The sequence below is a fragment of the Salarias fasciatus genome, chromosome 20 (assembly GCF_902148845.1).
Source record: "Salarias fasciatus chromosome 20, fSalaFa1.1, whole genome shotgun sequence".
Lineage (NCBI taxonomy): Eukaryota > Metazoa > Chordata > Actinopteri > Blenniiformes > Blenniidae > Salarias > Salarias fasciatus.
Genome location: NC_043764.1, coordinates 27,912,155 through 27,935,178, shown reverse-complemented (window position 1 = coordinate 27,935,178; position 23,024 = coordinate 27,912,155). Strand labels below are relative to the sequence as shown.

Below are 23,024 nucleotides of genomic sequence, written 5' to 3'. Positions count from 1 at the left end.
GGAACGACGGGGCGGGGGGGGGGAGAAAACAGGGGAGGTTACATTTCTTCGGCAGGAACATGATCAGGAGTCACAGAGTGAACCGGTCTGTCTGTTTACTCCTCTGGTGTTTGACTTCCAGGACTGAACTCATCATTACTGCTCGACTGGAAGGTTTTCTCTCTTTATCGTCATTCACAACTAAACTAAACAAGAATTCAAAATCAAATGGATTAATATGAAGATGCAAACATTTCTTTTTTTCTTTTTTTTTGGAAGTATTTGTTCTCTGTGTATATGTGTGGTGTCATTACAAAACCAAATAGCGCCAATCAATGGCCTGGAGTGCTAACTACATCGTTCTTTTTGTCACTTATTTTACATTGTAGATAAATCAAAGCTGTCAACTCTTACATATCTAATCTGGCAAATTGAAAGGTTTTCTTATTGACTGATCAGCAGAAGTCTTCCATCCCCATTGATTCAACTCTGCTCTGGATTCGGTTCCAGCTGACTGTGGCTGAAGAGAGTTGTTACATCTCGGACAGATCAGCAGTTCATCACAGGACGAACACAGTGACCGTCACACACGTTCAGTTTCTGGAGCATCTGGTTAAAAAAACCATGGAGCCAAGCTACAAGCCAAAACAAACTACATGTTAAACTGAAGAAATACCCACATGAAACTTTACTTGTTTTTTATACTTAAAGAATTCTTAAAAAAATTTTTAAAAAAACTCAAACATGAAAATCGTGAATTGCGGCCATGACAACCATACATGCAGACTAAGACCTTTTTTTAATATTTCAAATACAATAAAGTTGTCAAAAATAATTTGGGTGATGTCTGAATTCTCAAATCCTTCTTTTCAGTGTTGGTTAAGTTGGTGGTTATTATATTGTTGTCCTGAAATGACACAGATTAAGCTAAAAATCCATCCTACACTGCAAAAACTCCAAATCTGAGCAAGTTTTTTAAACTTGTTTTGCGTGAAAATGCCAGATTTTTTTTTTCCCACTAATTTCAAATTAAAAGTATCTTAATTTAAGAAAAAAATCTGCCAATGGAACAAGTGAAATTTTTCTTGATTTCAGACAATTTCTCTTAAATCAAGCCTTTCTAGCTTGATGAAATATAATATTTAAGTGAATTTATCTTAAATCAAGTAAAATGAGACATTTTCAATCAAAACAAGTTTAAAAAAACTTGCTCAGACTTGGAGTTTTTGCAGTGTATTAGACAGACCTCACTCGTCGCAAAGCTTGCGAACGACGTGCCTGAAAGAGGAAAGCTTTTAATTTTCACGAAGGCGCTTTAACGCACGTCGAAATGAGTGAAATCGACGAGTAGCAGAGCTTGATCCGCTGTATTGATGCTTCCCCACTCAGGCTGAGGGTAAACAGGAAACGCTGGAAACGCCGATCACAAGCAGAGCAACCGTCGGCGGCGGTATCAGACAGCGGCAGGCCCGGGCGGCAGACGCGCATCGACTCAGCCGCACCGCATCAAGCGTTCACGGCCGAATCTGCGGAAATCACGTCGGAGCGACAAGTGTAACCGCTGCCTCGTGCGGTAAGACTTCATTCCAGCTGTCAGCAAGGCCGAGGCGGAACAGCCGAGCGGGAGCAGCAGAGAATCCTTGGCGATCCACTCCTCCCTTCTTACTCTCCATGCTTGGAGGCTTACAGTGAACTAAGCTGGCAGACCAAGATAAGCCTGTTTTTATATAACATTTGTTTTTTCCTTCCTTTGCCTTATTCCTTCAGAGTTGAGGAAGCAAAATGAATATGAACACATTGGAACAGGGATTAACGAGGCTATCATGGCTACCAGAGAGAGGAAAGGGAAGTGAACACTGACTCAAATAAAACAAGCTAATCTAGCATTATTTCACTCAGTCAGAAAGAAAACTCATAATCTCTGCTTGATCACACTCTTCCTGGACGGTTTCCACATGGCTGCGGTATTAAATTACTCTCTGCCTTCTGTCAATCTGACGCCCACAGGAACAAACAAATAGCCTCCTCTTCATAACCTTCGTCAACACTTAGAATCAAGCCGCAACCGCCGTTTGAAAATGAAACAGACAAGCGTATTGTTGAAGAATAATCATAACCGCAGCGACACGACAGAAGTAAATTTGTTAAGTGTGTCATTAAAAAAAAAAAAAAGGATGAAATCCTCTTATTAAAAACAAAACTCTCGACTTTTTGGTCTTCATTGGGCATCGGATCTGAGCGCCACTTATCAGGTTTTTAGAAAAGCGCGCTCTAATTACATGTTGCGTCAGTCTCTTCTGCCGTCGGCTGTCGCTCCGCACAGCTGGCCCTCCCACTACGCCCACAGGCGCTGCTCCGCTACGAGCCTGAAAACCTGGGAGGTCTCTTCTGCTCATCACCATCCGGCTATCACTGAACGTGAGGGAAGCTTCTCTCTGCAGCCGCGAAGGAAAACATCAGTCTCCAGGTGGCAGCGCTCCAGCAATGTGAACGTTAAGGTCTGACTTCAGCAGGGAGGGTGGAGGAAACCGGACGAGTTCTTATCAAAGACACTGAACTGGACCCAAGCGATGCATCCAGATTACAGACATAATTTTGGTAGTTTGTGGTCTGAGCCTCCCGCCCCGTCACGTCTGCAGGGAGCAGATTTATGTCGTTATGCTTTTTGCTCTGCCTCAATCCGTTTCTCTCCTTCAATCACCGAAACCCAACCTGAACAGCAGAGTCTGGTTCTGCAGGAAGCCTCGTCCTCTGACCTGGTTCTGCAGAGAGTCTCCTCTGCCTGCTCGCGTGGAACTGTTGGCTTTCTCTTCACTTCAAAATGTTCTCTCTTTAAAATTTAACACTATAGAAATAAAATTGAATCGATTATGTCTGAAAGTGTAAATCATTTTGAGAAAACACACTTTTCGTTGAAGACCATTGGCCATGTCTTCCAGGAAGACATATTGTGTTATACAGTTGGATATCCACTAGAAATGCCAATACTGAAAGCATTGTTTCTTTAGATACTTGGATCCTGTTTGAGTCTTTGGTTTGTGTCAGTCTTTAAATACATTTAAAATAAATCTGCCTCTTTTCGGAAGCGTTGAAAGCCGTGGTTTTAAGCATGGGTTTCATGGAAATTTAGCTTTGAGGATACTTTAGTTTGTTTTAGTTTTCTCAATTTCTTGAACATTGTATAAATGTTTATTTATAAAACATTTCTGAATGAAAGGATCCATATATCGCTTCTAGAACGTTGCGTTTGAAGAACAGGTTTCGACCCTTTCCTTGCTTGACCTTTTTCTATGTTTAATTCATAATAAAAGTGTTTTGATTTCTCTGTCTCTTTACATAAAGGATCCGAGGAGGTAAAACAGTTAAATGTAAAGTACTGGAATTGAAATGAACAGATTGAATCTAATCTGTGATTTTCAAATCTTAGTGGTGAAGATGATGACTGGACTGCTTTGATACGTCAGCGCTATAACGTATTCAAACACAGTGGTTTAATCCACCGTACATTCAGCGCATGAAAGCCTTGCTGTTCTAGTCGGCAAAAGAAAGGAAAAAAAGAAGAATAGCACTTGACTTGGAGGAAACTCTATCTAGAGAAAAACAAACTTTAGCGGTAAACTATAAATCACTATAACACCTTCACTGTTTGACAGACTACTGATCTCTGACCGGTGTGGTGCTAAACCGCCACAGTAATGAGGCACCGTGGGGGTTTAAACGCAGGTCCTCCAAACTGAAGGACGACTGCTCCGCTCGCAGCACCACCCCGCTGCCGGAAAGACTGACTTTGAATTGGATTTTAGTCTAATCCTCACTCCGCCGTCGTCCCCCTGTCCTTGGTTTATTGTGACTTTAGAGGGTTAACACTCGAATTGCCTCTGTACTGTAGAGACGGAGCGATGGCGGAGGCTTGGTACAGCCGGAGATAAGCCAGAGAGACTCGACTGCTGTGTGAGGCTTGCTAATCAATGGCGGTGGATTTCCTCGGGGAGAGGGGTGGATTGAGGTTATGCTAACAGTCTGACGTTTGTTAGTAAAGCCAGTGAGCCAGTTCCCCCTCACTATTAACCCCGAGGCCCATCGATTCCTCGCGCACGGCGGCCCACGAGTGCAGTAACACACACTCTGCGGCCGGGACGGGCCGGCTGGGTTCCTCCGGGTCACCTGGGCGGTGGAGACGCGTCTCACGGTGCAGCCGTGCAGCCCGGGAAGTAGTTACGCCGCTGCAGTGTGGTCAATAAAATCCCCTGCTATTTAACAAGGCCCTCAAAACGCAGCCGGGTCAAACGCCTTTTCATCTCCTCCCTGCTTTTGTTCCAAGCAAAGAGAGATCGATGGAACAGAGCTGTTGATTTTGAGGCACTGGCCCTGCACAGGCGTGCATGAAGGAAGTCAGCGATCATATGCTCATTTAGGTCCGGTCAGTGTGGATAAAGTCGCAGATAAAGCTGCGATTCTTCCCTAATTAGGACTCCTGTCTCTTATCTGATCTGCCGCTGCCTGTCTCGACCTGAACCAAATAGGCCACTGACCCATTTAGAGGCGCCACACTTGGAGCTCTAATGACCTAATCAGTCCTCGAAGCAGCTATAGGCGTGTTGTGATTCTGATTAAAAACTCTGATTGGTTCGACATCATGTCTCCCAGACATCTGCCAGTCTTTCATGTGCACGGCGCTTAGAAGGGAGATAAGACACGGCTGTGCGATGCGATCTATAAATAGGCCTCTTTTGTGTTTTATCCAATAAAGCTCCAAAGTGTGCGGTAATAAAACGATGCATACATCATTAAGTTATACAAGCACAGGAGCCAAATGAGAAGTTTAGATTCTCAACAGGGGACACCGACTCATAATAAGATATTATTGCATCTTGTCATCGCAAAGTCCAAAAGTAGTAAGTCTGTGAGTCTCAACCCGCAGTTTAATTAAACCAGGTCACATTTACTGAGGAGCGGATCCACAAATAGAGCTACAAAAATGCTATTACCTGGCAGGGTAAATGATTACAGCTAATTAAACAAACACTTTACAAGTCAACGTTTGTATTTAAACTGCTGTGTACGGCTTGTTTGTGGAATAACTCAGGAGGCATCAAGACAAACCTTTAGCTACGTCCAGGTAATAACCAACAGATCTGAAGATGAAATACAAAAGATCAGTGTAAAAGATTGAATTTTGGGGCACTATGTTGATATCTACATAGAACATCAACAGCAAATGTGCAACAACATTCTGAAGAACTCAAAAAAATCAAATCAAACTATCTAATAGGCAGAATGACAGTATTTTAGAGTCAATGGTGTAAAATTACATTCAACAACGGTGCATTTGGATAAAGTTCAGAGGAACTTGTATTTGAAGTGACCTGATCTTCTCAGACTGGGCTGAATAAGAGCTGAGACAGGGTGAACTAACCTGGCCGTCATGCGGTGCAGGTTAATAGGCTAATTCTGGAGTTGGTATGGTTGTGCTTTGCTCCTGTGGCCTTCGTGTCATTTTCATTTTCTTGATGACGATTGTAATAGATTGCTTGAGCAGGATACATGTGTTCATTTCCCACACAGCTAGCTTTCACGTGGACAGTGTGCGAAGGCCTGCTGTCTGATGGTGCTGTAGCTCCCTCTAGTGGCAGACGAACGTGAAAGTTAAGGTTATGCTAACTGAACTTGGATGAAAGATTAAACAACTAATATTTTGGCGCTGACGAGTGAACACATCAATGCTGAACAATGTCGACCACGAGTTTCCACGAGCCTCCACATTGTCATTGTGGGTCAACCTGAGCTGAGGTATCAGTGATGTGGCTAATAAAGCTAGCTAGCGTTAGCCTCAAAGCCAGGAGTTTGTTCAAACATGAAGAATTCAACAGCTATAGGAGGTTTTTCACTGTATTTTGCACAAAAAGTATCATTAAAATGGGGCTTATGTTCTGATTGTAGTCATTTTCTGTACTAATTTCATCTTTTCACAAATATATAAACATTTGCATTACGTATACTCTGCGCCGCAACAAAGAAAAACTTTTTAAAAAAACTTTAAAGTTTGACTTTTACACTTATTACGGCATTATTTTACCGTTCCACCCTACTCCAAATAAAATGAGGCTGAAGAAGTCAAAGTGGTGCCTGCAGAATGAAGCGGGCGGCGGCGACGAATGGTCTGCCTGGAAATGGGAGCCCCTCCTGGGGGGCCGCAGTGTAGGCCGGTCCCCTCCCTCGAGTGCTTCTTTTCACCACATAGATTTTTAGCCCTTTCATATTGTAATGGTCATGGCGGCCTAAGGCTGGGGCGCTAACCTTTTAGCTGCGTGAGACGCATTATTCCTGACACAATGGGCACAATCCTTGTCTGGTCCTCTAACACTCCGCTTTATGCCTCCGCGTTCGTGTTTTCCCTTCCTCCAGCTCTCGGGGAACGAGAGCTCTCCCCCTCCTTTCCTATTTGTTTCTCTTCCTCTCTTTAAAGATGCATTATTCCTCCTCCCGCATGCTCAATTAAACTATTCCAAACCTCTTTTTTAATGCAAATTTCTGATATTGTAACAGCGTATGTAAATAGCTCGCAGCGTGAAGTGCTGTGCCAAGTCTGCGCCTTCTGTCTCTGCCTGCTCCTCCTGACTGTGTGCACACCTGTTAGCTTGTGCGACTGTGTGTGTGTGTGTGTGTGTGCGTGCGTGGGCCAGTCGCTTGCACCCACCGTCGGGCATGCGGAGCGTGTGCTTGCGGGAAGCCCAAGCGGCTACCCAGATCTCTGCAGATGCCGCACGTCTGCCGGTGCGGCGGGAGCGGCGAGGACGGCTTCATCGTGAGTCACGGACCGCGGCGATTCCAGATCCCCCCGGCGAGGCAGAGGTCAAAGATTTATGGGGGAAAGGTGGCGGCGGGCGGGAGGGGTGGCGGTGGCGTTGTTGTTGCCGGGTTCGGGTTACAGCTGCTGTGGTAAAAGCCGCGCTGCGCCGCGTCCGGAGGGGGCGAGCAAAGCCGACATCAAAGGCCGGAGCAGCAGCCCGCCTGTTTATGCAGCACAGAGCCGGGGCCCAGGCGGGCCGGCCAATCAGGTGTGCACAGCAGAAACGAAACGCGCGCCCACGCACGCAAACCGAGTCAATATGTCCGGCACGCGGTCACTTTGACACCTCTTGCACGCTCTTCGCTTCAGCAGTCCTGCAACACGTCCCCCCCCCCCCCCCCCAAAAAAAAAAAAAACACCAAATCAAAGCCGGTGAACCGGGCCCCGGGGCCCCGGAGAAGTGGCCCAGGTGAGCGCCGGCTCTCTCACCGAGCCCACTCCATTACTGCCGTCTCCACGCAGGCGCTTCGGCCGCAGCTAATTAACGGGCTGTTACTATGCAGATGTATGCGGGGCCGAGAGCGGCGAGCGGGCGATAAATCGGCTGGATGAACGAGAGAGCGGCGAGAGGAGGAGAGGCTGGAGGCCAGGGGACGGAGACAGGTGAAGTGAGGGATGAAAGAGGAGAAAGTAATAGAGGCAGACAAGAGGGGGACGGGGGAGAAGTGGGTCTGCGGGCTGGAGGGCCGGGTGACGGCAGGATGAGTGGGTTTCACTGTTTCTGGTTCGATGCTGCGAGTTTGGAAATGAAAAGAATCACTTTCTTTAAAATAAATAATTTTTTGAAACTCTACCAAAGTCTTACAGTTACTCGTAATTTGATGCATAGAACCAAAAATTTCCAATAAACACATCGAGTGAAAGGGCTGCGTTTACATGTTTCCGTCCACACACACTCATACTCACACCACTTAACCTCCAGTGCATGTTTCTGGACTGTGGGAGGAAATCGGAGTCGTTCGAGGAAACCCACACACTCAAGAACGAAACAAACCTCTGCCTGTGAGGCAGGCACAACAAACCGCTGCTCCACTGAGCCGCCACATCTTTTTTTTAATAACATTATACATCGATTTCTATTACCTCTCCAAGCACAGACTGGATTACTGGCTCTGCTTCCTTCTTCTTCAAATAAAGTACCATTCAATCATTTAAAAAGTAAATGAAGAGCAGCGTCTTTTGCCATGAGAATGGTCGTGTTGGTCTTTCATTGTTTTGGTGACACATTTGGCTCTAATGTTTCATTTCAAGGCATTGAGTCACCTTCACTCAGATGTGTGAAAACTTTGATTCTACCCTCAAACATCAGCTCTGCGACGACGCCCCTCACTTCTGGACACACGAGCAGCCATTTGAACTCTCGATGACTTGTAGATAATTCTTCTCTCAAAGGAATAATTTATTTCAACTCATTTGGGCTATCTTTTTTTTTTTTTTTTTTTTTTTTTTTTTGAAATCCCTCAGCAGGCTCAAAGGCACCCAAAACCTTTCTTCTGAAGGCCTTGGGGAGCTCTTTAGATCTGGATCACACCACGCACACATCTCAGGAGACCTGTATTGTCAGAGGTTTGAATAAATCATGTTACAGCTGCCACTCCTGACGATTTCCAAATCACTTGCACCGAATCTGGAGTGGAATTTCAAGAGTAGGATGTAAAGTTTCTAGGGTGCTGATCTGTTTTCTCTAAATTTACTGATTTGAATCCACAGAAAAAGTCATTAGAGGCATTCCGGTGTCTTGACACAAACACAGAGCCAGACCCAGTGCAGATGTCTAAATGTGGGATGTAGTGAAGGAAAGAGAGGAACTCCGGGCCAGCGACTTCACAGGGAGCAGCCAAGAGTCATTTAAGCGAGTGACATTTTATTTATTATCATTTAACCTTTATTTAACAGGGCAGGACGATTAGGAGCACGTTCTTCATTCATTATCGGGCCGATCTCACCGCTGCTCTGCCGCTCGGCCGCTGGTTCTAATCTCCTGCTCCTCTATGAGCAAGTTGAAATGAAGACGCACCTCAGTGACGGAACGGATAAAAATGACATTCAAACCAAACCGAATGTTTAGGCTAAATATCAAAATCCAATTCTATGTTTGGTATTATCAGCATATCAATATTGAGATCGCATGTATTAATGTGACTGTGTAGGTTTTTAACTTTTTTCAAAGAAAGAGAGACCGAGTGCAGAGAGCACATGTCAGCTCACTAAATGTTCAGAGATTCACTATAGACTTAATCCATAAAGAATAAATTATGGGATGGCACAGTTGAGGTGTGATCACTGTCTTCATCTAAAATTCAAAACTTGTATCTAAATATAAATAATATAAATTTACTTCAAGTGACCGGGATTGTCCATCTCTCTGACTTCCTTGTGTGAAGTCCTCAGCAGGTTGAGCTCTGTTGTCAACAAGGAAAGTCTCTGGTGCCAGGTCAAGGCGATCAGTCCATCTACTGGGAGCACTTTGGCGTTTGACGTCTTGCTCAAGGACGCTTTGACATGTTGGGAGTCAAACCTGCAACCGTCTGATTGAGAGACAGTTCACTCCCACTGATCCACAGCTGCCTCAACGAGGAAGAAATGGACGCTAATTTGCATAAAAGATCACCGACAATCATATTCAGATTTTGAGGAAAGTAATGTAAACATCGTTTGATCAACCGCTACCACAACACAGAGACCACTGAAGATTTCTAAAAAGTTTAAAACTACCAGAAACCAGATAACTAGAGCTTTGGCAAAGCTCCCCATGAAAATGTTCCCCACGACATCTGTAATTTCCAATCAGACAAGATTCACCTGCAGTTCAAACATTTCTAATACAAACCTCTAACACTGAAGAACTGCCCGAGTTTGAGTTCAATTTATTGTAGAAAAGATGTCAGAAGCTCAAATTTATTTGACAATTCTAAAGCAATTAAGCCAAAAATACTGTATATCCAGACTTCTCAGCCATAAAATGGTTTCAGTAGGGAAATATATTCGAAGCTGATGTAGAAGTGGAAGAATGGAAAGAGAGAGAGAGAGAAAGAAAAAAAAGAAAGAACTTCAGATTTTAGAGTCGGCAGATTAATGAAAATAAATTAATTAGCTCCAGAATTGACTTTTTTCAAGTCAGCAATCACTATATTGTTGGCTCTTTCATTGTGAGACTGTATCGCATTACACATTAGTTAAACAGTTACCCATTGGAGTGTGACAACAATCACGTTTTTCATCAACTGAGCGATTTAAACAAATCGTTCCCCAATAAATTAGTGTTTTCTCTATGAAGGCTGTGTGTCCGCCTCATTCTTTCCTTCTTTATTCTCTGTTAGAGTTAGTCAAGCAGAGACCCACATTTAAAAAAAAAAACCCTTCAGACTGGTATGAAACCAGCGCTGAAAAGTCAATCGGTGTTCCTTTTCCTAAATTGGCGATAATTCATTTCCAAGTATGTGCTTCGGCCCTCCAAGCTTGGCTGCTCTTCTGGGTCTTGCGTGGTCAGGAATCGATTTATTATTTCACTCACTGCTAGTCTCCTCATTGCGCAAGATTTAATTAACTAATTGATTTGTAAAAAGCTTGAATACATTGAATAGCGAATTAGCCGAGGTCGCACGCTGTTCTCTCCGTTCCCCATTATGCGAGTTATTTGCACGCCGATGTTTTAGCACTTCTGCGTTTGCTGGAAAACCACAGTCGGCCTTTCATTTGTAATTGCTTTTCACCAGTGTGGATCTCGCTGGGTGTATGACAAAAAAAAAAAAAAAGAAAAAAAAAGTATTCTGGCCATTTAACATAGTAAAATAAGAGCATGTTTTCTTTATACTGAATGGGAACTTACGATTGGTGCACGCTGCAGTTGTAGAAAACAAAGTCCACGCTGGCAAACTTCTTCCCCGTCTCCTTCGACCTCAGATACAGCTTAATCACACGCTGGTCGCCTGCGAGGAGAAACCAAACGCACACAGTGATATGGCAGTGATTTTCCTACAGCGCTCCTCCGACCCCGTGATTGCGCCTCGTCCCGTTCTGAAATGTTAGCCGCCTCATTTTAAGGTGCTCTCCGTCGTCGCCTGGTGTATCTGGCATTTGGGATTCACAGCCTTCCCCGCTGAGCAGGAGATCGAGCCCCGAGCGGGATCGATGCCGTCTGAAGAGCAGTCGCAAAAGAGCAGTAAAGCAGCGACTCTCCACGCGCACGTTTTTTGTAACCCCACGGTCTCTAATTTTGATAATGGCAAAGAAATGCGTGCATTTAAAGAGCAAAACGTCTCCACGTTTCTCACAGCTGAATGAACAGTCTCACCGAGGCAATTTGTGTTTGTGTTTGCGTCAAAACTAACCGCTCAAAATTGGTCGCTTTGAGAAATGGAGTTGTCTCCCCCAAAAGTTTTAAATGTCACTAAACTTTTTTTATTTCTCTTACAAACAGCACCATCTAAACATCAGGTACGATTAAGAGAGGAAAAAAAAACATATCGAACTTGCAGTTGGAATAATATACTGTGACATTATTGGATCATCAAAGTGGGAAATGTTACCGTCATTATAAAACTGTGCTTCTGTAATAACCGACAGACTTAATCCATGAATAATTTGTGAATTTACAAAGATTCTCTGTTTAAGAGTTCCATTCTGCTGTAACTGCAACGTTAGCAATGAGGTTCCTGAAAAATGTGGGACCTAAAACTGCCACGAACTGTTGATAATTGTTAGAATTGAATTGCTAACTGAGATCAACACCTGGCGTTTCCCCTCATTATAGCTCCGTGGCCCGCTGATGATCCAGACGTGCATCTCTATGCTAGTTTGTTCAAAGCAATGGTTTACATTAGTGTTTCCCTTGGTAGAAAAATTATCCAATGAAACAATTTCTTGAGCTCATCAGCGATGTATCCCGTTAGCTTCTATTAGCGTGAGCGACACCGAGAAGCTACGTCAAACCGCCTTTCTTATGTTCTGAAGCAGGTGGCTAGCTCAAACTGCTAAGTTGAAAAAAGGGATTAGCTTTGAAGGAAGCAAATTAAAGCAGCTGCTATCATTATTTTCACTTTATATTTGAAGTCGTTGACAAAAAATACGTGAGATTTGGAGTTTCAGTCATAGAAGCATTGCTAAGACGTAATGGAAACTTACAATTTACAATCCAACTAGGTTGTCTGTCCATACGAATGTCCCTATACTTGCCAACAATATTTTCAAACCGTTACTGTGTAAAAGTGAATCTGTTCCAAAACAAAAACGCCAAAACGATGTGTTGTCGCCTGTAATCGGGGCCTCGGTTTGGTGAAACTAGCTGGATGAGCTTGTTCAGGTTATGAACAGATCAACTTTTAGCTGCTGACACCAAACAATTTGCTTCTGAAAGTGACGTGATTAAATAAATTAACAATAAATCGACTTGTAACAGGAATAATGCGTAGAGGTAACTAAGAGAACCTCAACAAGCTTATTTATAATTAACACTATCACATCTTAATTAATGGTGTTTGAAGAGAGTTTTTTTTCTGAAGGCATTGCTTCAATTTTCTGACACAATTCATTCATATAATTATTTCACTAAGTCTTTTTAATTGAACTAATTGAAATGATTTATTTATCGTTCTTTCTGGGACAGCTCTGCATGTGTTTGAAGTCTAAATTAACCACTTGACTCCATGTCTTTCCCGTGCTCACCCTGGTCCCGTGTGATTGGGGCGATCTCTTTCGTCGATGGAGACAAGCAGAATATCCGGCCGCTGTATATGCGTCCCTCGGTTTCCACGAAGTCCTCGAAGGAGCAGTTCACTCCGGCAGACAGACTGGGCACGTTCTGAGCCTGAAGCACCAGCTACGAAGAAGGAAGCAAAGCAGCGAGATGGAGTACGACACAGAAATGTAAATCAATAAAGTTCATTAGTGAAGTCCCACAGCAGAAGGAGGCAGATCGAGGCTGGAGTCTCGGCTCACGCTCAAAGTGACTGCCGGAGAACGACGCAAAAACGAGACTTATTTCAGCTCATTTCACATCCATCAGCTTCACTTTTCTGGTACATCTGTCTGCGTGCCATCTCTCGCTCGGGGTGTGACTGTACCTGCACTTCTGACATGGTGACGGAGACGGTGTCGGGCTGGACGGACAGTCGCACGCATTGCTCCACTCTGGTGGTGAAACGCTGCGGCTCCTCGGCTCGCTCACACCGGTCCTTCCTTGAACATCTGGAGGAAACGAACACAGATCAGCGTTAAAAACGGTCACACACTAACATTCAGACTTGTTTTGATGCTGTTTCAGGAAGGTATGTTGTGTTGGGCATCATAGGTACGTTACTAATGGTGCGTTCACACCGGACGCGTCGCGGGCGTCGTCGACGCTTGGGACGCCTCGAAGCTGACGCTTGTGACGCTTCAAGCACGACGCTTGACACCAGGTGGTCACAAAGCTCGCGACGCTCGCGACGCTCTTGACGCGCGTCAGTTTATTGGCGCGCGGGAGGCTGATTTCTGTTTCCAGCTATGGCGGATCGCATCAGGAGAGGGCCTTGGCTTTATTTGTTAAATAAAGCTAGACCGCGTCGTCGTCGGAAAAGTCGCTATTGTCTGGTCTGCTCCTCTCTGTTCTGACTGCAGCAGGGGGCGCTGCTGAGACTGACCGCTGTGAGAGCTTTGGGACGGGGGAGGGGCTCACGTCAGCACCCGCTGCTCATTGACGACAGCAACGAGACGTCCTGTCACGTCTCCAGAGCACCAGAGAAGGTCGCTAGATTTGTCTCTAGTTGCTTTTGACAAAAAAACGTCGCCAAGAGGCTTTGGAAAGTTGCCAGATTTAGCGAGAAAGTCGCCAAGTTAGCAACACTGGCTGGCCCGCATCGGTGCTCGGATCACTCGTAGTGACGTAGCACCGGAGGGATCGTCTCTGATTGGTTGACGCCCAGCGGCGGCGCGTCAAAAGTTCAGTTTTCCCAACTCTCAAAAAGCAACGCTCACGACACTCCTGACGCCGGGGACGCACGTCGTGGGCGTCGACGCTCGAAAAGTGACGCTCATGATGCTCCTGACGCGCCGCCTGCCACTCCACGACGCTCGTCCACCATAGACTTTGCATAGAAAAGCGCCGCTCACGACGCTTGCGACGCGTCCGGTGTGAAGAGTCATCACTGAATAAGACTTCCAAAGCATTTATTGAAGCAGTCCAGGAAGCTGAGTATCAGAGTATATTAGGTCTATTAGGTGCCTCAAGTTCTGCATTTTATCAATCACTTTGTGAAAAATCAAGAGCCTGAACCATTATGATTGCTCAGAGTGTCAGTAGCTGCATTTGTAGCATAACTAGGGTAGGCTCTGCCTTTTTTTTTTATTTCCAGTGGGGATATAATCTATCCCTCTCCTTTGTGATTGATGGGTGGCTGTGTCTTTGCTGGTAAAGCAGGTGGTCGGGCACTGGGGTTCGATCCCATCTCACAAGACACTCAGCAGCCAGGTGTGCGATTACCTGGCAGTTACCATTGGATGTTGGCTTTTGTAACACTTGCTTACGCTATTCTATTCTAATGTATTCTATTCTATTCTCAGCATTTAACTGCAAACTGTGAGGTTGTTGGAGGTGGACGTACCGCCGACACAGAGGCTGGATAGAGGTGATTTGTTGCAACGCAAAGCCTTCACATTTCAAGTGCATATCGAGTATCGATTAGATTATGGTATGGTATGGTATTTAATACCGTATTTAAGTACTCGTATCGGTAACTAAAGGGTAGTACTCATAATTTTTAAACAGTAGTATTGGTGCATCTGTAAACATAAGCTTATGGAAAAACGCACATTTGTTCGAAGCATCAAAAGCATGTGTTTCCTTGGTGTCAGATCAGAAAGGAGACCAGTGGTTCGGGTTAAGGTTAGTTTTTTTTTAGGATTTTTTCATGATTGCTGGATGCAGGTTGGTTAAATTACCTTCATGTCCCGTGAACCCATGTCAGAGAGATACTCCGTTTCTATATAGAGAATTTAAGCCCATGTATGCTCTACTGTTGGTCCAGCAAAGACAGGAACAAACTCAGCTAATGGCGAAACAAACTGCAAATCCCATTTAAAAGATAGAGTATGAACAGAGTGAAAAGTTGGGCCACACTTGCATTAGCTGATTGGTACAAGCTGCTCGTTCAGGCCTCACAATCAGCGGCTCATTCATCAGCTGCTTGGCTAACAGCTGATGGAACATTTCCAATCATATTAGCAGCGCTACACGCGTTGCCCTTTACAACCAAACACTCCTGGCTATTAGCCTGATGATACCTGCGTGTCAGCTCTTCACCATCTTCACACCTTTGATATTTTCGGTTGAATTGAGGGCTTAAGTCAGAGTGCTGCATACTTTTGTGAAGGAGAATTAAATCTCCCACCAGACTCTCTACAGATTTTTTTTTTTTTTAACTCAATAAAAGCAAAACCTTTTCTAAGAAAGTTAACTATGTAATTGGCCCAGAACGAGCAATTCTTTAACCCTGGTCATTTTGGCCGGATTAGCACATGGAGAAAGGCTCCTGAACAGAAAAGCACCAATTACATCCTTTAAAATAAAACTGGAAGGTGGATCATGAACGTGCAGGCTGGTTTTCTTGGTGACGTTCAGGGAGAAATGGTTTTTGTCGTGTTGATATCCTGTCTGGTTGTAAGATATTCACTCCAGCAAGTGTGGCCACGTCAAGCAGCGCCCACTCATACTGCTATGGATCTTGTCCCGATTACACGACGAGGGCACAGCTTAATGTTTTCATCACAGAAAATGTTCACCTTTGAGCATTTTGAAAATGATGCAGTTCTCATGTTCAGCCATTAGTAGGTGCTGTTATACTAGTAATGAAACAACACACAGGCACAGTGGGAAAAAAACAATGTGCTATAATCATAATCTTTAACAATGGGAATACACACTTTCATTAAAACGGAAAACCAAGTTGGATTACTGTTATGGGTGATTCTCAATTATAAAACTAGCAATGCCACTCTGGAGGCAGCCATTGTTGTCGTGCTCATGCATGCACAGTACCAGTATTGAAAAGAAGCATTAATAAGCATTTGACAAATAATCATAATAATCATCAAAACCATGCAATGAATGTGTCAAAGACAGTATCTGGACTTACACGTTGTGCAGAACACACCAGCCACAGTGAGGGTCTCCTGACCCCAGACAGGCTCCACATGAAGTGTACTGCTCACAGCTTTCCACGGGCACCCGGTTGACCTGCGAGGGGATCAACACACCTGGTCAGTGTTGCACATAAACTCTGTCTGAGAAACCCTTCAAAGCGGCTTCTATCCTGTATATAAACCATATAGGCCTGGGATAAACAGGATCCACTGAGGGTGTCCTGTGTCCAGAACACGAGGTTAAAAGGAGGAGGCTGCTGTGACTATCAGACATAAACAGCTCAGAGGGTGCTGCTGACAAGCACATACTGCTGTTTACAAGGCTCCCTCCAGGGAGGAAATAAGGCTCTGCAACTATGTAAACACACACCTTCTGACAAACTTATCTCCGTAATATAAAGCGCGCTGCCTTCAGTTCTGAAGCACATCAGAGAACACTGACGCCAGCCACAGCTGGGTTTTTTCTTTTTTTTTTCCGGTGCGAACTGATCCCTTCCCTCATGTCGGAGAGTTGAAGCTCATTTGAAACTGAAAAACCTGAAAGCTCTTCACAGATTTACACGTCCAGATCAGCTTACCCTCTTTGGATTAGAGGTGCTAATCTTCTCAGGAGGATCAGATTAATATTCTTCATCAGAGGTGCTAATCAGCCCAAGATGGCGTTGGCTGCTCTGACCGGAGCTCACCCGCTCTTTTAACAACGCCACTTCACCTAGAGGTCACTGTTTAGTTTCTTTTAAGATGTTTTATTCCTCCAGCACCCCTGATTGAAATTAAATAATCTCAATCAGACACTGTCAAAGCTTGAGGACAATGATTTGTTGTCTGTGAAGTGAGATGCTGAACTTCTGATCAGAAGTGTCTCTGCTAGTGTTGAATGGGCTGACTGATGTATGCCGAGCCTGGATGAAAGGACCATGAAAAGCACTGAAGTTTCAAATCTCTTTCGGTGCTAATTTTTTGTGGTGAGCTTCACTTTCACAAGGATTGGTGACTAAAGCTCCAGTTTTACTCTGGAAATTTTCTCTCTGGCACTTCATCATTTTTCAGAAGTCTTGATTCTTGGCAGGAAAAGAAGCAACTGTGATCCGCAGCCAATCATCCAGTAGCAGTAACTGATGAAGTCCTCAACGTCCCCAGGTAACACAGCTGCATGGTGGGAAAATGTAACAAAATCTAAAGTACATTCACACGATTCTAGTTCACGCAGCCACCATGTAAGGTGCCGGTGGATTTCAGTGTTTTGCCTGAGAACTCTGGAGGACATGAGCAGGAAGAGAGGGGGTCTAAATGACAGTCGGGGGACTGGATGACTGGGATGGGCTCTCGGCTGCACGATGTTACTGCCGAGCCACAATATGTTGCATTGATGAAAGGCTGTGGTGTGCAGTAGTAGTGTTTCAGAAAAGTAGCATTTTCACCCGTTCACATGGACTTGGAGCATTTTCAAAAAAAATTCCACCTTGGAGCTGTTTTCAAAAAGTTGTTGCATGACTTCTGTTAGCTTGTGCTGGAACAAACAGGAAGTGTCAACATGAACTTTTGACCACATGTCTATTATAGTCAACAGGCTTATGCCTGAACCCTCTGCTGTGCATGAGAAGAGTATATTCTCTTCATGTCTGAATGCCTTGGAATGGATAAGCCATTGTTCTCAACACCATTAAGATAAACATCAAGGATTACTTCTTTTCTGTTCTCTAAATCTCTACCGGCTGCCATCTGTTTGTCTGCTCAACAAAGATAAGAAGACACGCTTAACGATCTCTTTGGTAAAACAAGGTAGAAGCTCGAATATCAAACAATGCCACAAAATTTCTTTCCTTGTTTCCTAAGTGCGCAATCAAAGGAGTCGTTGCACGTAAGCAACTGCGTCCACAGATGCAGGCAGGCGGGCGTGTTGTGTTGCTTTCCTCTTCACCATCTGCTTTCTGCCTGCAAGATCATCAGGAAGCACGAGCTACTTCAGGTGTGTGCAAAGCATGAAAGATCCAAAGTCAAGGAATTACTCTTTCCCGGTACGCGCCGAGCTTTAATCATACTTGTGAATCCTCTGATTCAAGTCCTAAACCTCCAGTGTTTCAGCATCTGCCTCGTCTGGTTCGGCTCCGTGTTCGCGCTCTCCCAGATTGGCGGACGGAAACCTGCCTCAGGCGAACACATCACACACACAGACACAACAAGCAACGAGGAACTTCGTATTCGGACCCAAATTGAGAGTTTGAGTCAAGTTTTCGGGGGCGGCGGTTACATTTCTAAATACATTGCTGACCACACGAGGCGAGCGAGATTGCGTGACCTGGTGCACGCCTCCAGCTGCCTCGCCGGGGTGAAGTTCGACATCAATAACGCTGCAGAGGCAGGAGGCACACCAGGTGAGCTGGGAGGTGGTGAGGGTGAATTCTAATGGCAGCTGCAAGCACAGCAGTGTGGAAACCTTCAAAGAGGAAACTCAGCCATCTCTGCACCACTTTTTCTTTTTTTTCGTTTTTTTTTTTTCTGGACAAAACTTCAAAAACATTAAATCATGCTTTTTTTTCACACCACTGCTGCATCATTAACAAGCCACAAAGACATTCTCTCATTTTAATGTCGGCGTCTACTTCAAAAAATGCCCTTCTTTTATCCAATCAGTGCACCAGGTTTCTGCCCAACATCACACGTTTCTGCTAATTTTCACAGGTTTCATCATTTGCAGCATCCTCCACAGCGCGAGCCCCTCCTCCAAACACATGGATCTCACTGCATGAGGCTGCATCTGACACCCACTCGCAGGAATCCGTCTCTTTCTGTGGCTGGTAAAAGCAAAAGAGCCGCATCAAAACAAGCCTTTGCACTCAAACCGCGGCAAAGAGAGGAAAGCCAGAGAGAAGGCTCTGCTTCTGTCACTGAACCCAATACATCAGTGGCTCGACAGCCTGACTCACTCCCTCTGGTGATGTGACACCAAAGTTTCACAATAATACAAACAGACTAACCAACTGAGACAAGCGTAGACCACCAGCGCCTGTGTTTTGCCAAGTGAAATTATGTTGTGTTTGGTTTTTTTCCCCCCCTTTTCTTTTTCAATGAGTTGTGATGGATTTTTAAAGGACCAAAGAACAGAGATCTCCAGCTCCGACACTCATTTAGAGGCATCAATATGTAGTTTAAGGCCCATTTACTAGAGTTTTTTTAGTGAAAACACACTGTTTTTACGTCGTCGCTTCAGAAAAAAAATCACATTTACACGGCAACATTTTCAAAATGAAACAAGAAAAGTTCTGGAGCTTCCATGAACAGCCGCTAGTGGGTGCTGCTCTTAGTTTTTGTAATGAAACCACACACACAAGCATGCGGTGAATGCACTTTAAACATCAGCAGTACCGAGTGCATGGAGTCAAAAACAACACTGATAATAATTCAATTATTCTAAAAAGCAATGCTGAGGGAGGAAACTAATACAGAATGTGGGTGTTTATGTTTCTCATGGACTTTACTGATAGTTTCACTGGTATCGAGGATGAAAGACAAAACTTTGAGAGCTTTTGAGGAAGTTTTTGAAGAGGACTATTCAGTATGGGAGAGAACGACCCGATCTCCAGGTACTAAATGATAAAGCTTAATCTAATAGCTCATTCTTTGTTCAGGTAAGCCTATATTTAAGATGGTTATATCTACTCCGGACCATTAGGAGCTGAGCTCCTGTGAGTGAATGCCAACCATTCATCCGCTGCACTCAGTAAAGACCACTGCATTGCTGTGTGTCAGCAGATATCGCTGCACTGTGCCAGTGCTACACACGGCACCTGTACTATGACAGATTGATTTTCAACCAGAAGGTTGGAGATTTGATCCCCATGTTGGCCGGTGTTGAAGAATCCATGATTGCTCTTAAAGAGAGGTCAGCACCTGTCAGCTCCTTCAACATTCCAGTTGGAGCCTTTTATGAATGGTCAACAAAGGAGGAAAAATCAGCAATGAGGTGTCCACTGAACATAAGATGATGAGTGCTACCAAAATACATATACTTTATTGCAAGTATTTTTCAGGATCTGTGTCTTAAAGGAGGGTTATTATGCAAAATCCATTTTTTTGAGCTTTGTATAATGGCAGTGGCATTTCCCCATTAAAAAGATGCATGGAGTTGTTTCCTAAACCATTCACGCATATTTGAGCAATCCCTGAATCTCCCCCTGGCAGCCATGTTGAGCACTGAAACGCTCGACTCTACACAGCTCCGCCCATCTCTGACGTAGTCTGTAAAGCTCCTCCTGCACAGCTCATGCTCCCCCACCCCTCAGAGGGGCGGGGGAAATACACCGCAAATCGCCGAGACGGACGCTCTGAGGGGGGCGTGTCGCTAAGCTGAGGAGGTTCTTAAAGAGACAGGGACCCATTTCCAGTCATTTGAGGCAGCCTGATGCAGAGGCACATTTGATTTAAGTTTTTGACACATGCAGCTTTCACCATCCAACTTTAAGCAAAGCTGTTGCTGGAGCGTGCTGTAGATTGATACTAAAGGGCTAAAAAACACTTAATACCCCCCCTTTAATGGAGAATGTTTTCCATTTAATCTGCCAATCCCAGTGGTGTAATCCGGTTCTCATATTTGAGCTACTCAACAAACAACACTTTAGTTCGGTAAAAGTAACCTAGGTATCTTACGGTGGTCTCATTCCAGCACACATTCCTAACTAGTAGGTGGAAAAAGCCAACGTCAATTCAGCACAAGAGTATATTCCCACCAGACAAATGTTTGAGGCTGTAATCTGAAAGATCAGGGACAACGCGTTGAAATGCCTCTTTCTTTCTTAGAAATATAGGTAAACTCACATTTCTTCATTACTTTATTTCTATTAATCCCACTGAAAGTAGTAATCCACTGATAATCCCTTTGGTTTTATCCTCCGACTGTACGTATCCATCCACATCATTTGAATGTACAGTTGCTCACAATAGCCTATAGCAGATTGATAGCAGCGTAGTAGTAACCTGTGCTTGATAACTATTATAATGCAGCCATTACGAGGCGCAGGCCTCTTGCAAGACACCAAATAGCAGCAAATTGCTGTCATTACCCGGGCCTGAACAAATACCACCAGCAATACAGCCTTCCTGACAGAGCCAAGGGGAGGGGGGACACATGGGCTGCTGAAGCACAAAAGCCAGGAAAAGAAAGTTTATTCAATTGGGTTTTGTGTGATAGTGGGCCAGATGATGTATTCCAGTGGAACAGTTCAATTATTGAGTTTTAGAAAACAGATAATGGGCTGGGGAAACGAGAGATGCTCGACCGAAGACGCTTTGTCTTACCAAGGTGGTAGTGTGTGTGTATATGTGTGTGTGCGTGTGTGTGTGTGTGTGTGTGTGTGTGTGTGTGTGTGTGTGTGTGTGTGTGTGTGTGTCTGTGTGTGTGTGTGTGTGTGTGTGTGTGTGTCTGTGTGTGTGTGTGTGTGTGTGCGTGCGCACGCCTGTGCGCGTGTGTGTGTGTTTATGTGAAGGGACAGTAAGTAAGTGAGAGCCACCTATTTATATTAAATATGGCATTTTCATTCCTGGCCTATTTGCTGCCAGAGAAGGGCAAACACACCCCGGCTCTGGATGGTGGGGAAAGGTTCAGAGAGAAAAATAACAGAGAGAGGTGAAGAAAGATGGCAAGGATTACAATACAGTGGAGGGAAAGTCTATTTAAATCATCACCTGTGGTCTCAAATCAATAATGACTGTTTTTTTGTGGGCGAAAAACGAGATTTGAGATGATTTTTATGCCAGGTTTCTAGAGAGAGCAGAGGAGATGATAGAGGGAGGGTGGATAAGCGGGGCGCAGTTTAGTACAAATAAATATCATCTACAAATGAGCCTCCCTCATTTGGGTCATGATAGAGAGGCTCTTAATTTGCCTGGTGGCAGAGGAAGGAGGAAGAGGGGGAACGGGGAATGTGAGGGGGGCTTTGCAGGATGGATGAGACAGACACACAAATTGTAATTGCAGCTGATGTTTCATTCCACATATGGGGTCCGCCGCTCTCCGTCCCGCCGAAGCCGCCGCTATAGGCTGAGCTGTAAATTGTCCCATCTGTATAATGCGGAGGAGAATATAAGGTGCTATCATGGAACAAAAGGCTGATGGATGGCTTGTTCTGCAAGAGAGAGGCCGGCCTGAAGAGTGCCGCACAATTCCGCGTGCGTGTTACCCAGAAACAAAACGCACATCGATATGCAATTTGGGACGATGGTCACGGCATCACAACACGACGCATTGAGTTCACAGTGTAACAAAACTTTTCCCTTTATCAAGCAATTCATCCAATTCCCCTTCTCCCAGGGTCTGTCTGCCTCCTCGGTGGTGAATTTTGGCCGCACACGCCAAAAACACAGCAAATGAGGCCATAGATCACTGAAGGCCGCCGAGAGATGCAACCTTGGGAGGAAGCGGCCGGAGCGCCGGACGGAGCGCCGGACAGGGGGGGAACACGGGGCCTTGTGGAGAGACGCCCCATCAGTCTTTATCCTGTAAAAATGGAATCATAAAGCGCTGCGTTCTTCTGTGAGCTTTCAGGTCAGTGGCAACAGTCTGAAAAAGAATCCCCGCCCGACCGACAGCGTGTGGCCCTTCAAGCCTCTCCTCATTTTCATGCCTCTCCAGAGACCAGGTGTAAAGAACTGCAACATAACATTTCTGTTGTGTAGTAAACTAAGCCGATCAAGTAATCTAATCATGCTTATCAATCACATTGGAGACATTTAATTTTTTTTCTGCATTTACTGTCTATACAAATGTCCATGTAGTCGTCATTGATACTGTTTGTTGTATCGGTTTTATAGACTTCCTCACATCAACAAACAGCACCTGCTGTTTCCTGCGTGGAAACTACATTGTTTTCAGTGTTTCTGCCATTTCTATGTAAACACACATCACTTTTAAAATATTGTGGTGTGAATGCGAAACGTTACTTAAAGGTGCTGTAGGCAGGATTCCGCATCTCCGCCATCTTGCTTAGGGTTACCTAAGCAAGATGGCGATTTGACCCATCTAAGATGGCGATTTGAAACCCAGCACAGCCAATCCGGTACTGTTTTCTCTGACATCACGCCC

At 44.7% G+C, this 23,024-nt stretch overlaps 1 protein-coding gene across 1 annotated transcript in view; it reads right to left on the bottom strand.

Moving 5' to 3' along the window:
• plxna1a (plexin A1a) overlaps positions 1-23,024 on the bottom strand; it is a 235,418-nt gene that overhangs the window by 105,878 nt on the left and 106,516 nt on the right. The window contains exons 4-7 of the mRNA XM_030118875.1: positions 15,940-16,040; positions 12,892-13,015; positions 12,494-12,647; positions 10,659-10,758 (exon numbers count right to left, since the gene is read on the bottom strand). Of these exons, the coding sequence (XP_029974735.1) occupies positions 10,659-10,758; positions 12,494-12,647; positions 12,892-13,015; positions 15,940-16,040 (479 nt within the window). The remainder of the gene's footprint in view (positions 1-10,658; positions 10,759-12,493; positions 12,648-12,891; positions 13,016-15,939; positions 16,041-23,024) is intronic.